The 16862-nt window shown below is 40.3% G+C and overlaps 1 protein-coding gene across 2 annotated transcripts in view; it reads right to left on the reverse strand.

Moving 5' to 3' along the window:
* EML5 (EMAP like 5) overlaps positions 1-16862 on the reverse strand; it is a 294191-nt gene that overhangs the window by 210877 nt on the left and 66452 nt on the right. For both annotated transcript variants that reach the window (XM_026651428.1, XM_026651427.1), the window contains exon 5: positions 15406-15591. In XM_026651428.1, the coding sequence (XP_026507213.1) occupies positions 15406-15591 (186 nt within the window). The remainder of the gene's footprint in view (positions 1-15405; positions 15592-16862) is intronic.

Genomic DNA, 16862 nt, shown 5'->3' on the forward strand with positions numbered 1-16862 from the left:
GACTTCCACTTTTTAAAAGATGCCTTTTTATCTCTCACTGCTTCTTTTACATGGTTGTTAAGCCACAGTGGCTCTTTTTTAATTCTTTTACTGTGTTTCTTAATTTGGGGTATACATTTAAGTTGGGCCTCTATTATGGTGTCTTTAAAAAGCGTCCATGCAGTTTGCAGGGATTTCACTTTAGTCACTGTATGTTTTAATTTCTGTTTAACTAACCCCCTCATTTTTGCATAGTTCCCCTGTTTGAAATTAAATGCCACAGTGTTGGGCTGTTGAGATGTTCTTCCCACCACAGGGATGTTAAATGTTATTATATTATGGTCACTATTTCCACGTGGTCCTGTTATAGTTACCTCTTGGACCAGCTCCTGCGCGCCACTCGGGACTAAATCGAGAGTTGCCTCTCCCCTTGTGGTTTCCCATCCTAGCTGCTCCAAGAAGCAGTCATTTAAAGTATCGAGAAATTTTGTCTCTGCATTTTGTCCTGAGGTGACATGTTCCCAGTCAATATGGGGATAATTGAAATCCCCCACTATTTTGAGTTCTTAATTTTGATAGCCTCTCTAATCTCCCTTAGCATTTCATCATCCCTATCACTGTCCTGGTCAGGTGGTCGATAATAGATCCCTAATGTTATATTCTTATTTGAGCATGACATTACTATCCATAGAGATTCTATGGAACATGTGGATTCACTTAAGATTTTTACTTCATTTGATTCTACATTTTCTTTCACATATAGTGCCCCTCCCTCCCCCTCTTCTCCCCCCCCCTCCCCCGCATGACCTGTTCTGTCCTTCCGATATATTTTGTACCCCGGAATGATTGTGTCCCATTGATTGTCCTCAGTCCACCAGGTTTCTGTGATGCCTATTATATCAATATCCTCCTTTATCACGGGGGCACTCTAGTTCACCCATCTTATTATTTAGACTTCTAGCATTTGTGTACAAGCACTTTAAAAATTTGTCACTGTTTATTTGTCTGCCCTTTTCTGATGTATCCAATTCTTTATGTGAATGTTTCTCGTCTGATCTGGCCTTTACATTATCCTCTTCTCTCCTCTGCTCCTGACTATAACCTAGAGAATCTCTATCAATAGACTCTCCTCTAAGAGAAGTCTCTGTCCAATCCACATGCTCCTCTGCAGCAGTCGGCTTTCCCCCATCTCCTAGTTTAAAAACTGCTCTGCAACCTTTTTAATGTTAAGTGCCAGCAGTCTGGTTCCACTTTGGTTTAGCTGGAGCCCATCTCTCCTGTATAGGCTCCCCCCATCCCCAAAGTTTCCCCAGTTCCTAATGAATCTAAACCCCTCCTCTCTACACCATTGTCTCATCCACGCATTGAGACTCTGAAGCTCTGCCTGCTTACCTGGCCCTGCGCGTGGAACTGGGAGCATTTCTGAGAATGCCACCATAGAGGTCCTGGATTTCAGTCTCTTCCCTAGCAGCCTAAATTTGGCCTCCAGGACATCTTTCCTACCCTTCCCTATGTCATTGGTACCTACATGTACCAAGACCACCGGCTCCTCCCCAGCCCTACACATAAGTCTATCCAGATGCCTCGAGAGATCCGCAACCTTCGCACCAGGCAGGCAAGTCACCATACGGTTCTCCCGGTCATCACAAACCCAGCTATCTATGTTTCTAATGACCGAATCTCCCATTACTAACACTTGCCTTTTCCTAGTGACTGGAGTTCCCTCCCCCAGAGAGGTAACCTCAGTGCGAGAGGATACCCTAACACCATCTGGAAGGAGGGTCCCAACTATGGGAAGGTTTCCCTCTGCTCCTGTTGACTGCTCTGCTTCCCTGGGCCTTTCATCCTCCTCAACAGTGCAGGGGCTGTCTGACCGGAGGTGGGACAATTCTACAGTGTCCCGGAAAGCCTCATCAACATACCTCTCTGCCTCCCTTAGCTTCTCCAGTTCCGCCACCCTGGCCTCCAAAGTCCATACGCAGTCTCTGAGGGCCAGGAGCTCCTTGCACCGAATGCACACATACGCCACTCACCCACAGGGCAGGTAATCATACATGCTGCACTCAGCGCAATAAACTGGATAGCCCCCACTCTACTGCTGGGCTTCTGTCTGCATTGTCTCCTGCAGCTACCTAATTAATGAAAGGGTTTTGTTTAAATCAAAAAGTTTTTAATGTAGTTTAGTTTACAGGTATTAAAGAACAGCGAGTGAACCTTGCCCCCTTCCCAACTCCCTTGCGAAACTCCCTGTTAGCAGCCCCTGATCGCAAAGCTCCCTGGTCGCTTGCGCACTGCTTTATAAAGTCCTGGCCTTCTTGATAGCCCCACCCACTGACTAAGGCTCAGCCAATTAACAGAGGCTTCTAGCTTTCAAACATTACTTGGAAGCTCTCAGCTTCCAACTACCAGCCACAGCACACGGTCCTTCAAACAACCAAACAAACAGACAGACAAACACAAGCTCAGCACACAGCAAGTAACCCCCAAACACAAACACACACTTATTGATCCAAAAGTCATTTTCAAAAGTGACTCAGTCACTTAGGAACTTAAATTCCATTTTCAAATATGTGTACCATTTAGGCTCCTAAGTCACTTAAGAGCCTTTACAATTTTACCTTATCTCTATTTTTTAAATATATTTTAAACACTTAGTTACAAGCGAACAAAAGTAACACCAGATGAACATTTAAAAACAATCAAAGGTGACACCCTGGCACCACCTTATTCACCATTGTCATATAATTAGGATATGTTTTGCACAAAGTATGCCTTGTAAGGTATCATTCTAAAAGTCTTGATATGCTAGACATTAATATCTCGTTGGATTGTATGTGCTATCATCGTATGTGAAGTTATGAAGTTTGGCTATGTATGTGTTACTGAAACATGTTGTGAGGTTGAGAACACCCACAAGCAGCCTTTCAGGTACAACAGTAAAAAGACCAAACTATGTTAATGTCTTATTGAGGAAATGTACACAAGCACAAGGATTACCCCAGGAACTGTGTACAATAGAAACCTCTCAGAGATAGCACTACACAATGGGAACTGTTTGACCCAGGTCACAGCAAAAGAGCTTTCCAGCAAGTGGGAAGAAGATATAAAGGGGGGAAATGACATCATGATGGTACCTCACTCTCCCCACAACAACACACCTGGAAATATCTGAGGAGCAAAGACTGAACTAGGGGAAGTGATGGTCCCAGGCTAAAGGAGTTTCTAGCCTGTGTATGAAAACCTGGGAAACCCAAACTGCAAAGCAAAGGCAGCTTGTGCCTTAAGAATCTGCAAGGCTGGTTATCACTCAGGGTGAGAATTTGCTAATTCATACCCTACCTATCTAGTACGTTAATCTCAGTTTGCGGTTTTGTTTATTTACTAGGTAATCACTTATAATCTTTCTTTTTGTAGTTAATAAACTTATTTTATGTTTTAATCCAAACCAGTGTGCATTTGACTAAGGTACCTGGGGAAAATCTCAGCTTGATTACCACAAGTGTGCATGGTCCTCTTCACTTTGAGGGAGAGGCGGACCAGGTATTAAACCCATATACTGGCCAGATTTGACCAGGGCAGGATGGTACTGCTCTGGGGTCCTAGGCTGGTAGGTTGATGGTTAGAGAACCTGCATCTAACTGCAGCTGAGTGTGTCCTTACCTGTGTAAATGCTGTTGAAAGTGCAAGCTTGGAGGGCTTTGCAGCTTATAACAGCAGCACACTGTGAGAGGGAGCCCAGGCTGGTGGGTCAGAGGGCTCAGTGGTACCCCAGTTCCAGGTAGCACCCCAGGGGGAACCCATCTCACTACTGCCTATAATAGAAGGAAGAACTGGACACAGTAACAGCCACAAGCCGTTTATGACTAAGTAGGGAATTTTCTGTTCTGAGTGACTGGCAAACATACAGTTCCAATAGTTATTGCTTCTTTCTGGGTCTGGGTCTGGGTCCCATAATGCAGCATATGGTCCCCAAGTATGAAACAATTTTCACAGATGAAACTAGTTTTTGGGTCAAATTTGACTAGATTGTTCTTTTAATGACTGAAAAACCAAATAAATTTTGGCTTTTATAAAAATTAGTACCCACTATTAAGGCATGTGAGAACTTCCTGGACATTTACTATACCTCTTGCTATACACATTTTGTTTAGTCTTTCCAAATAATACTGAGGCTAGGTTAGAAATTCATCAAAATATGGATTAAGCTTGGAGGTTCTTTCTTTCTGCCTGCATGCAACTAAGGAAAATATTGCTACCCCCAGGAGATAAGAAATAAGTGTCAAAATTTTAGCTGATTCTATGCTTTCACAGGGAAACTAACAGGTACCGCTAAAGGGCCCCAAAACAATCAGGATCCAGTGACTTCAAAGATCAAAGTGAGGATCTCAGGAATCTTTTAAAATTCATTTCTGATTAGATTAAATTGGGCATAATATTCACTCCCAGGACACTGGCAATTGACACTGGGCCAGATTTTCAAAAGTATTTAAATAGCTAAATATGCAAATAGGCACCTAATGAAACATTCAGAAGCAATTAAGCAGATCAGGGCACACAACTCCTGTCAGTTTCAATGGTGAGGTAATTCTATCTATATCTTCAAGTGACTGATTCAAATGTGTGCTTTTTTCACTGCATTAACTTTCAGCCATTACTGAGCAAATCCAAAGCTTGAGGGATTTTTGCATATTTTGTTTTAGATGTTTAGTTCTGTACTATGGATTAAATTCTGCCAAAATTCTGGTATGTTCAAAACTCCAAGAGCTCTTTTTAGAGGAAAACCTTGATAATGGAGTTAGAGTATTCCTTTTTTCTTGAACTGAATCCTTTCAAATTCCATTTTTCTAACTGGTCCAGAGACCTCCTGTGTTGGTGACTGAGGGAAGAGTAGTTCTGGCACAAGAGTAGCAGGACTTTGCTCTCTAGTTGTGGCTTCTGGAGGGGAGGTATATCTAGGAACCTCTTGATATTTATGCTTAGAAAAAGAATCAGATCATTTGTACTGTGAGAAACTGGCTACATGTTTGGAAATAAGATCAAATATATCCAAGATTAATCTGTCTTCCATTTCACAGATAGACCCAGATCTTGAGGAGGACATACTGAGTTTTAAGGAGTTTTGGCAGGAGACACAATCATTAAAGTCCTGTATGTATTGAGGGACCTTTCATCTGCAGTTTAGATTCATGCCCTTCATGGTTAGTGAACATAAGAGGGGGAAAGGTCCTATTCAGTGACTTGGTTTTGATAAGTAGTGAGGACATCACAGAACACATGATCTTAGGAAATAACCTTCGATCGAGTGATTGTGATTTGATTCAGTTTAAATTAAAGGGAAGAATAACCAAAACAAGGTCATCAACCATGGTTGTTTATTTCAAAAGGGACTTAAAGGGAATTAGTTAAAGAAGTCAACTGGAATGAATAGCTCAAGGGCTTAAATGCAGAGGAGGCTTGGAGTTTCTGTCAACCAAGTATACAAAAATTATCTTGCATCCCAAACAAGGGGAAAAAACTTGTAGGGAAAGGCACTGAACCCAGTTGGATGAATAACCACCTTAAAAAGTTACTAGGAGTAAACAGAGAGTCTACAAGGAATGGAAAAAGGATTCATTAGCAAAGAAAGCTACATCATGGAGGTTAGAAAATGTAGGAACAAAATGAGAATTGCTAAAAGTCACGCTGAATTAGCTCTTGCCAAGGAAATTAAAATAAATAATAAGAGAAGGTTTTTTAGTTATATAAATAAAAAGAGAAAAAGGAAAGATGGAGTTGGGCCACTCTTCAGTGTGGATGGGGAGGAGATTAGAGATAATGTAGGTATGGCTTAAAAACTCAATGAATACTTTGCCTCAGTTTTCAATAAGGGTGCTAATATGGAACATGTGCATGAAGGCAGGATGGCTGATGGAAATGAGTTTATAGAAATGGAAATTACCACATTTGAGATGGAAGAAAAACCTGAACAGCTTAATGCACTCAATAGGGGGGACGGATAATTTCCATTCTAGAATACTGAAAGAAAATGGCGCATGAGATTGCTAGTCCAGTACATAAGAATGGCCATACTGGGTCAGACCAAAGGTCCATCTAGCCCAGTATCCTGTCTTCCGACAGTGGCCAATGCCAGGTGCCCCAGAGGAAATGAACAGAACAGGTAATCATTAAGTGATCCATCCCCTGTTGCCCATTCCCAGCAAACAGAGGCTAGGAACACCATCTGTGCCCATCCTGGCTAATAGCCATTGATGAACCTATTCTCCATGAAGGATTCTTCCAAACAAGGATTTTTAATAAATCCATTTATTTGGGAGTGATAGCGTATGACTGAAGACCTATACCTAAGACAGTGTCGGGGGGAAATGATCCGGCAGTCTGACCTCATGAGTACAAAAGGCTTTAGAACAAATTATTCAGGAAAGAATAATTAAATTCATGGAGGTAAATGGGAAAGAGAACATAATGCAACATGGGTTTACCAAAAGTAGATCACTGCAGACTAACCTGATACCCTTCTTTGAAAAGATAACTGATTTTTTTAAGAGGAGGAAAATGCAGTACATTTAATCTACTGGGATTTTAGTAAAGCATTTGACACAGTATCACACGGAAAATTATTAGTTAGATAAGAGAAAATGGTGATTAGTACAAGAACTGTAAGGTGGATAAGAAACTGGCTAAGGGGAGAAGGCAATGGGTTGTACTGAAAGGTGAATTATCAAACTGTAGGGAGTTCCTCAAGGATCAGTCTTGGGAACAATCTTCTTTAATATTTTTATTAATGACCTAGGTCACAAAGTTAAACTGAAAAAGAGGATGGAAGCAAAGTAGCTGGACACAACACAGCTGATACTTGGCAGATGGAGAAGGATTGTTAGAGGTAGGGCAGTGAGACTATTTCTTCCCCTGTGACGAGGCCCAAGAAGTTTGCAATGTTGAGGTACTCTCGGATCTCCTGGTGCTTCTGGAATCTGAGCTTGTCTCAGTGGGCAAAAATCAATGATGTCCATTTTGTGTAAACTCCAGACCTCACCATAATAGTCCCGCCTATGCAATTTCTACATTGGATTAGCTCTAATTAGGGTTATGCTTGAAAGATCATGTTGAAAGCATGTGCAAGATGTAACTGCCCACCTATTAAGTTGTACTGGAAAACTAAACATATTACACTAGTTCCACAAGAACAGCAGTGGCTTCCCTTTTCACATGCAGGTACAATTCAAAGCATAGACACTGATCTCTAAAACCATATATGAAGTAGGTCCTGACTGAATGAGATATTGCCTCTCCCTCCCACTTATGTTCTGCACAACAGTTGACATCAGCTATAACATCTGAGGTAACTGTTCCCCACTGCAGCAGTCTGGGGGAAGCAAATTCCTATTGGAAAGCCATTGACTCTGGAATTCACTCCCTTTACTTGTCCAGCAAAGCCCAAATTGGTTCACCTTCAGGCTAGTACAAAGCTAATCTCTTTTCTAAAGCATTTTCATGAATGAAAGTTGGTGAGGATAGGGAGTGTTTTTTCTGGGGAATGTCATTGTTAACTTAACTTGAAAGAATAAAAAAAAAATTATCTCTAAGTTTTATTATATTGTGGAAATGTGTTCCATGACATGTGAAAGGAGTGCATTTCACTATAGAAATCTAAAAATAATTAAGCATTTACCTATATATTTACACTATAAATGTAGATCAGTATAGTTTGAATTCATAATTAGCCAGTCCAACAGGAGCAAAACTCTGGGTGACAAACTGTGTTGGCCCACAAGACCAGCTTTAAAACATTCATTTAAATTATTGTTTCCATCTATATTTAATTAAAGCTCAGCGTACCACCATGGATGCATGATGCCTGGCTGCCTGTTATTTAACCACAGCCTCTGGCATCAATCCACACAACTTTAATATTCACCTCTGAAAGCGTATCCCAAAATAAATTATTCAACTATTGAGAAGGCATCTGATGTACACTTACTGTGCAAAGTTCAACCATAGTATGCAATAGTCTTTAAAATATAGAGTGGTATTTTGTTTGTTTTAAATAATATATCATATAGTTTATTACACATTCATATGTATCTATAAAGGGTTTGAAATTCATAGATCATTTCTCAATCACTATCCATAAAAACGCTGCAACTAAGAACTTTCTATAGCCTAGTCTTTCTATTGACACAGTAGTGTGCTTTGATAAGTTTTTTTGGTTAATGGTTTTAGTGTTAATTTTCCTGTATCAGATCTACCATCTATGACTAAGTGCCTGAAGTGCTACCAATGTGTGTTTGCATATCTCCTTGTCTTCTTTCCCCATTCAGCTCTTTGCCCCTTTTGCTGATGCCTTCCCTCTCAAATCCCTGATCAGTTCCATCTCTTACCCACCCTTTCCTCTCCTGTTCCCAATAAATTTAGCTCTCCAACCCTCACCTGCTATTACATTCCCTCCTGCTCATCCATTCTCAGCACTCTGCAATTCTCCTCCTAGCTTCTTGAGAGCTTATGTTCAGTTACTCATGCATTATAACCCCTAAATCATTTTCAAAGTCACTGCTTTCCAAGATAGAGTCCCCCATTCTATATGCATGGCCTGCATTCCTTGTTCCTAGATGTATAACTTTGCATTTGGCTATAATAAAGCACTTTTTGTTTGAATAGGCAAAGCTGACCAATGATCCAGATCACTCTCTATGATTTCCCTGTCTTCTCCATTATTTATCATTGCACCAATTTTTGCTGTTATAATTTATAAATGATGTAGTGATTTTATGTTTACTTCCAGATCATTGATGAAAATGTTGAATAGCATCAGGCCTAGTACTACTCAGGGCCGGCTCTAGGATTTTTGCCGCCACAAGCAGAAACAATTTTGGCCCCCTCCCCCCCCGTTTTTTCTTACCCCACCCCCGGCCCCGCCCCAGCTCCGCCCCTTCCCCAAATCCCCAGCCCTGCCTCCTCCCCCCAGGCTCTCAAGCCTAGGAGGGAGGGGGAGAAGTGGCGTGCGCGCTGCGGCCACTCGGAGTCTCCCCCTCCCTCCCAGGCTCTCAAACCTGGGAGGGAGGGTGAGCAGCGGCACGTGAATCAGCTGTTTCGCGCGCCGCAGCCGCTCGGGATCTCCCCCTCCCTCCCAGGTTTGAGAGCCTGGGAGGGAGGGCAAGCAGCGGTGCGCGAATCAGCTGTTTCGCGCGCCATGGAGCGCAAGCGGCAGCAGCAGAGGTGAGCTAGGGCGGCTGGGGCACATTTTTAGGGGCGGCATTCTGGCGCCGGCCATGCCGCCCCTAAAAATGTGCCGCCCCAAGCACCAGCTTGTTTTGCTGGTGCCTAGAGCCGGCCCTGGTACTACTCTTGCATAACCCCACTAGAAACACCTCCATTCAATAAAGATTCCCCATTGACAACTATTTTTTGAAATCTGTTAGTTAGATCTGTTCTTAATCATTTTAACATGTGCTCTACTGATATTATATAGTACCAATTTTTAAATCAAGGTTCACATAGTACTGAGTCAAACACCTTACAAAAGTCTAAGTATATATATCTATATCTATATAATATCCAGTTACCTGTATCAAAAATTGAAATCAAGTTTGTTTAAAAGACCTATTTTTCCATAAAACCAGGTTGACTGGCATTAATTGTATTCCTATACTATAGTTCTTATGACCTGAATCCCATAATCAGCTTTTTCCATTATTTTGCCAAACACCGATGTCAGGTTTACCAGCCTGTAGTTATCTGGATTATCCAGCTTGTCCTTTTTGAATATTGGCACAACACTCTCTTCTAGTCCTCTGAAATTTCCCCAGTATTCTAATTTTTAATAAATCTTTTGATTGGTCCAGAGATCTCTTCAGACAACTCTTTTAGGACTCTTGGGTGCAAGTTATCTGGGCCTGCTGATTTTAAAATGTTTATCCCTAGTTGATGTTGTCTAACATCCTCCTCAGTTAGTAATAGCCTGGAAAGTACTTTAATATCCTCAAATAATGAGTCCATCATCTTGCTTCTTTCTGCATACAGAACAGAAATATTTACTGAACACTTTTCTGCTTCATTATTAACAGTTTTACCATCTCCATCTAGTAATGGGTCCCTCCTATTGCTAGAATTTCTTTTATTCCTGATATATTTTTAAAAATCCTTCTTTTTGTCTTTAGCCCTGCCAGGCTTGGATTTTCCCTGAGGTCTTTAGCTTCCCTTATCAATTTTCTGCACTTCATAACTTCTAATTTATATCAATTGCTACCAATTTGCCCATTTTTCTATAATGCTTTTTAATTTTTAATTGGTGCCTTAACTTCACTGAAATAGGATGGGCTTTTAGACAAAGTTGTCATCCTCCTTCATTGTAGAATCATGGATTTTTGATCATCTAATATATTCTTCTTTAAATATTCCCAATTTTCAGTCTACTTTTTTTCTCCCAAACAATTTCACTCAATTTTCTTGAGCATTGGGAAATTAGCCCCTTTGAAGCACCAGGCATATATATTTTTGGTTGGGACTGTCCTCTGTTTGCCATGTTAAATCATCTTCTTTCGTATGGCAACAGTGGAACAGTGAAAGAAACAGCATGACTACAGTTATTTTAACATTCCAGTCATGCAAATCGTTCCACCAAGTTTCAGTAACGCCAACTATATCAAATTTCTTTTCATCAGTGAGACTTTCCAATTCTTCTTGCATGTTACCCAGACTCCAGGTATTGGTATATTAAATGGAAAAAAAAACTTAGTTAATGCAGAGTTAAAGTTGCCTGGTGACAGACAGTTCATGCCCTTCCAAAAAATCAAGTTCAGCAAAACCAGGAAATACAAAGTTAACGTAAATGCCCATGCAACCTTAGCTCTGCCCCCGCACCCTACAGCTGGCAAGAGACACTGGGAATTATCTGCATATACTCCAGCTGCTTTCAGTGTTTTAGGTGCAGCTGTATTGAACATTGGAGTCAGTAGATGGGGGGATTTAATGACTGGTAGGGAAAAGGTGGCATCCTGGGTGCAAGTGTGAAGGGGTTGTAAAAAGTGGAATATTCTGTCAGAGGAGTAGGATCAGCGTTTGAGCATAGTGCAGGCGCAAGAAACGCCTGTCCATTACAGTGAAAGGCAGAGTGCAAGTATCTGCATTATAGATGGTTTGGGGCACCTCTCACAGAAGGCAGAGTTAAGATTACATGGGCATTTACCTTAACTCTATATTTCCTGGTTGTCAGATGTTCGAGTTTTGTTGAACTTTATGTTTTGGAAGGTCATGAGTGGTCACCAGGCAACCTTAACTCTGTGTTAACTTAGTTTTTTTTGCCAATTAATTTCCTATCTTTTCAAAACAGAACAAGAAATGTTTGTTGGTAGAGTTATAGTGGCCATTTAGGCACTTTTAGTTCTCACCTAGGTTTGTAGCTGATATGCTACTGTGGCTAGGTAATCAAAATACCTAGCTTTTATATAGTTAGGCTTGGCAGGATTTTTTTTTTTTTTTTTTTGGTTAATTTTCAGTAAACTTTTTTTTTATTTTGAAACCCCAAAAAAAAAAACACATGAAAAAAATCCACAGGAAACAGTTAGCGTGAGTGCAGCCTCCCCCCTGCACCTGCCGCGATTGGGTGTCATTAGCTCTCTCGCAGGACAGAGAGTTTTCTGTGGTCCTGCTGCCATGGGTCTTGCTCCCTCACTAGCTCCACCCCACAAGGACAACACCCTTCCCCACACCTGGCGCCTGCAAGGATCAGGTGTCACCAGCCCTGTGCCAGCACAGGAAACCCTCTGCAACCCTGCTGTCACAGGTGTGAGAATGGGGTCATGATAGCAGGCCTGCAGAGGGCTACCTGCAGGGCTGCAGGGCCAGTGACACTTGATCCCTGCAGAGGTAAGGTGCGGGGAAGGCTGTGGTCCTGGCAGGGCAGAGCAGAGATCCTTGGGCCAGGACTGCAAGTAGGAGGATTAATCAATCAATATTAATTGTCAAAACTGAAAAAAAAATCCAAATCTTGATTTTAAAATGGTCAGTGATCCACCACCACCCTTAGTAAATTGTCCCACTGGTTAATTACCCTCACTGACAAAATTTATGCCTTATTTCCTGTTTGAATTTGCCTGACTTCAACTTCCAGCCATTGGATCATGTTGTACCTTTCTCTGCTAGACTGAAGAGCCTACCATTAAATATTTGTTCTCCATATACATACATTAGAAAACATGCGGTTGCACCAGTGCCAAATAAAGAGGTAAAATAACCTCCTCTCTTCTACTTGAGATTCCCCTATTTATACATCCAAGATTGCATCAGCTCTTTTGCCCTCAGCATCACATTAGGAACTCATGTTCAGTTGATTATCCAGAATGACTCCCAAATCTTTTTCAGAGTTGCTGCTTCCCAAGATAGAATCCCCCATCCTATAAGTATGGCCTACATTTTTTGTTCCTAGATGTATTCATTTACTTCTGGCCATATTAAAAACACATTGTTTGCTTGTGCCCAGTTTACCAAGCAATCCAGATCACTCTAAATCAGTGACCTGCCCTCTTTATTATTTACCACTCCCCCAATTTTTGTGTTGTCTGCAAACTTTATCAGTGATGATTTTAGGGTTTTCTTCCAGATCATTGACAAAAATGCTAAATAGCACAGGGCCAACAAGTAATCCCTGCGGTATCTCACTAGAAACACACCTGCTTCATGATGATTCCCACTTATTATTACATTTTGAGACCTATCACTTAGCCAGTTTTTAATCCATTTAATATGTCATGTTAATTTTACATCATTCTAATTTTGTTAATCAAAATGTCATGAGGTCCCAAGTCAAATGCCATACAGAAGCTTGTAGTCTCATTAAAAAAAGATATCAAGTTAGTTTGACAGGATCTATTTTCCAAAAACTCAAGTTGATTTTACATTAATTACATTACCCTCCTTTAATAATTTATTAATTCGGAAAGGTGTTAAGTGACCCATCCACTTCAATGAGATGTTCTCAGCTGAAAGAATACCCGATGGAGATAAATATAACCTGAAACAATAGCTTTGATACGTGTGAACTGCTCAATTCATGTCAGTGGGTGCACTCATCCCCCATACCCAGTGCTGCAGAGGCTATGATATGCATTAAGCATGCCCTTTCTCAATTCCTTATCCCAGTGTCAGCAGTGTATTCTTGGCACATGCCCCAAACTCCTCTCCCCTACTCCTCCATCCCAATCAGTGTTGTGATAATTTGGTCTACAAATTTACCCTAATTGTAAATTCTACTGTAAAAAGTGAGTGTATGTTCATAAGATAGCACAATAACCTATGACAACAAATATTGATTGACAGCTACAAAAAAATCAAAATAAGTCCAAACAGAAAGGCCTACTGATATAACTCAAGGAAAATGTTTAAATCGAACTTGGTAAAAACAGAAGATGTGGAACTGGAAATTAACCAAAATTGATGTGTTGGATATTAGGCCTAATTGGTGGACAAATTAATGAGGGGATGGGCTATTTCACCCATCAGTCCTTTTTTTGGATCCTTAAAGAAAGAGCCTTCAGAGGGGAAAGACGAACAAACGAAAGCTATTGGAGCAAGCTTCACCATCATGACTGCCACCCCCACTGTCTCCTGGGACCAGACCTTCTTCGTCCTGATCCTGAGGAATGTCCTGACCAGAACAGACGGGAAGCCAGATGACATCATCACTTCTACCGCCTCAGCTGCATCCCAAATACCACTCAAGATGAAACAGGATCGAACTGTAACAGAAGCAGCCATAACAGCTCTAGCCAATCTCAACTAACTTCTTCTCTTTACCCCAAAAGCAAAGTTATTACCATCGAACACTGTTAAACAATGGTTATTTTTTCCTTTCAAACCTCTCTCCAACTAAAGGGAAAGGGAACAAGAAATGTAAAGTAAGGCTTTCATTTTAACAACATTTCAAATGCTTTAACTGTTTTACCTTTTTAGTACCTTTTAATAAAAGGTTTAAAAGGTTTTTAATGGTATTCGCCATAGTACTAAGCAGGCTAAGGTCTCTGTATACCAAACCCTGAACCTTGCTTAACACTGTTTAACATTGGACAGCAACTGGGTTATGTTAACATCTTTGGGCACCTATATTCCATCTAAATTAATGCAATATCACCCTCTCCTCCCAGCAAACATTTGCTTGTGTAATTTATTTTCTTTTCAATAAATAGTTTAAGTGCCCTATGATGTATTCAGATTACATTTTCCCACAATTTAAAAAAAAAAAACCTTTGACAGAGGCAAACCGGAACAAGATGCCTCCTTTTTTATTTCAGCTTTCTGCCCTGGACTGGATTTGAATTCATAGTGCCGGGGTGGTGCTCAGATTCAATGACCATTACATAACATCAGAGTCACAAGGTCCTATGATGTAGAGGTAGTTTTCCAGATAACCTCTTTCTCTGCATATACTCAGTGTAATGCATCTTCCACACTGCAAGAGAAGTCTTTGACTAATAATGTTTTAATTTGATTTTCCCCACAGGGCTAGTGGGTGCATGTACTCCATTTGGGTAACTCTCAAGCATTTGAGATACTTATGCGATGACCTCTGTCCTAGTTTGATCTCTGTCTGGGAGCAAAAATTCACTACCAGAATATGTTAACATTAAGAAAAGCTTTTTCCCCCCCATAGGGTTGTATCTCAGGAATCAATAGCCAAATTTGGATCACTGGCCAAACCCCACACAAGGGACAAAATTTGAAAGCAATCCCAGTAACTGTGCAGATTTTGGAGTACTTATGACAGTCAAGCTTTAAACAGAAATCTGGTCTTAAGCTTAACTATTGTAGAGCTGGGCCACTCCACTGCAGTAAGAAAATTAATTTTCTTCTCTTCCCATTCTGTGTTTCATTGGTTCAATTTGTTCATAACACACTGAGTTTTAACATTATCTGTAAGGTACACCATTGTCCATAATTAAAATCCACCTTCAAACATAAAGAATTGTTTTAGAAAGTCAACCTGATATACTCCTAATAGTGTGACGAAGGAAATTTCTCTTAGATTAAAAATGTCGGAAAAATTAGTGGCTTTATTTGTGAATAGTAGATGAGAAATCTTAAAATGTTGAACCTTGTCTTGTATTGTCACATACACTAGTTACAACACCTGGAGGAAAAAAGAGAGACACAGCTCTGCATGTAGAAATTGGATTCAGGATTATTGATTTTTTTCTCCACTTGTCTCCTCCACATAAGCATACGGTTTAGAGTGATATGGGAAGGATACAGAAAAATTATGTAAAGAAAAAAAATAACCTCTTCAGATTTAGATTTAAACATTTTGGTTTAAAATAAAAATAATCTCAACAATGATATTTCAAAAAGCTTCTTTGAGCTATTAATTACACACTAATCAATTTCCAAAGCTGTGCATTGTTCAAACAATCTGAATTATTATAACATAAATATACTTACAGCATGTGCTCCTTGTATTGTCCGTATGAGATTAATTCCTTTCCATACATATATATCTCCATTAAGTGCACCAGAATGTGTCACTTCATCTCTTGCACAGGCTAGGCAAAGTATAGTTTGGAGATCACCAGTCTTGCCAAAAACACCACGCTTTGGTGTCAACGAATTGCCACACAAGCTCCAGAACTGATAGATAAAACATATGGTATAAAAATAGTGTTTATTTTGCCAAAGTCCTGTGAATTTTGCAAACAATGTAGTGCATGCATATTTGAGAGTGAGTGAGAGAGAAATATACTAGAGCCAAGAGACACAAAGTATTGTACTCTTCATTACTCTGGTTCTGCCATCATGTGCCAGCAATGCCCCTCTGCCATATACATTGGCCAAACCAGACAGTCTCTATGCAAAAGAATAAATGGACACAAATCTGACATCAGGAATCATAATATTCAAAAACCAGTGGGAGAACACTTCAACCTCTCTAACCACTCAGTGACAGACTTGAAGGTGTCAATTTTGCAACAAAAAAACTTCAAAAACAGACTCCAAAGAGAGACTGCTGAACTTGAATTAATATGCAAATTAGATACAATTAACTTAGGTTTAAACAGAGACTGGGAATGGTTGGGTCATTACACTAATTGAATCTATTTCCCCATGTTAAGTATCCTCACACCTTCTATGGGTCATCTCGATTATCACTTCAAAGGTTTTTTTTTTCTCCTGCTCATGATAGCTCATCTCAATTGATTGGCCTCTTACAGTTGGTATGGCTACTTCCACCTTTTCATGTTCTCTGTATGTATAAATATCTTCTTTCTGTGTGTTCCATTCTATGCATCTGATGAAGTGGGCTGTAGCCCACGAAAGCTTATGCTCAAATAAATTTGTTAGTCTGTAAGGTGCCACAAGTACACCTGTTCTTGTTGTTAACATTATTATTTGAACCTTAACTTCCTCTATGGGATGAGTTCCTCAGCTGGACTACATCTTCCATTATACAACACCCATCTCCTTTCCCCCTCTCTTTTTGTGAATTCATCCCTTTTAAAATGCCTGAAACAAAATATTTTGGGTCAAACTACATGTTTCTTTCACCTGAAATAGATTTTAATCGATCTGCCAAAATGTTTCACAATTTTTGGATTTGACCCAAACCAAGCCCACCTACCCACCCCCGCTTTTTTTTTTTAATTACTAGCAAACTGAAAAATAAATTATTCACCCAGCTCTAGTCCTTACTGACCACTCCCTAACCAAAGATCTTGGCAGGTACTAGGTCTGCAAATACTGTATCCTCAGAGCCAGAGTTACAGGCTAACTATTGTCCCACTCTCTTGCTGTATACTTCTTTTTCCTGGTATGCAATGCAGAGCTGTGGCCATACAGGCTGCCACACCTTGTACTTTACTGAAAAATCCTGCTCACTTTTTCTATGCACATAAATATGCAGT

Source organism: Terrapene carolina, unplaced genomic scaffold (assembly GCF_002925995.2).
Source record: "Terrapene carolina triunguis isolate 2854851 unplaced genomic scaffold, T_m_triunguis-2.0 Scaffold96, whole genome shotgun sequence".
Lineage (NCBI taxonomy): Eukaryota > Metazoa > Chordata > Testudines > Emydidae > Terrapene > Terrapene triunguis.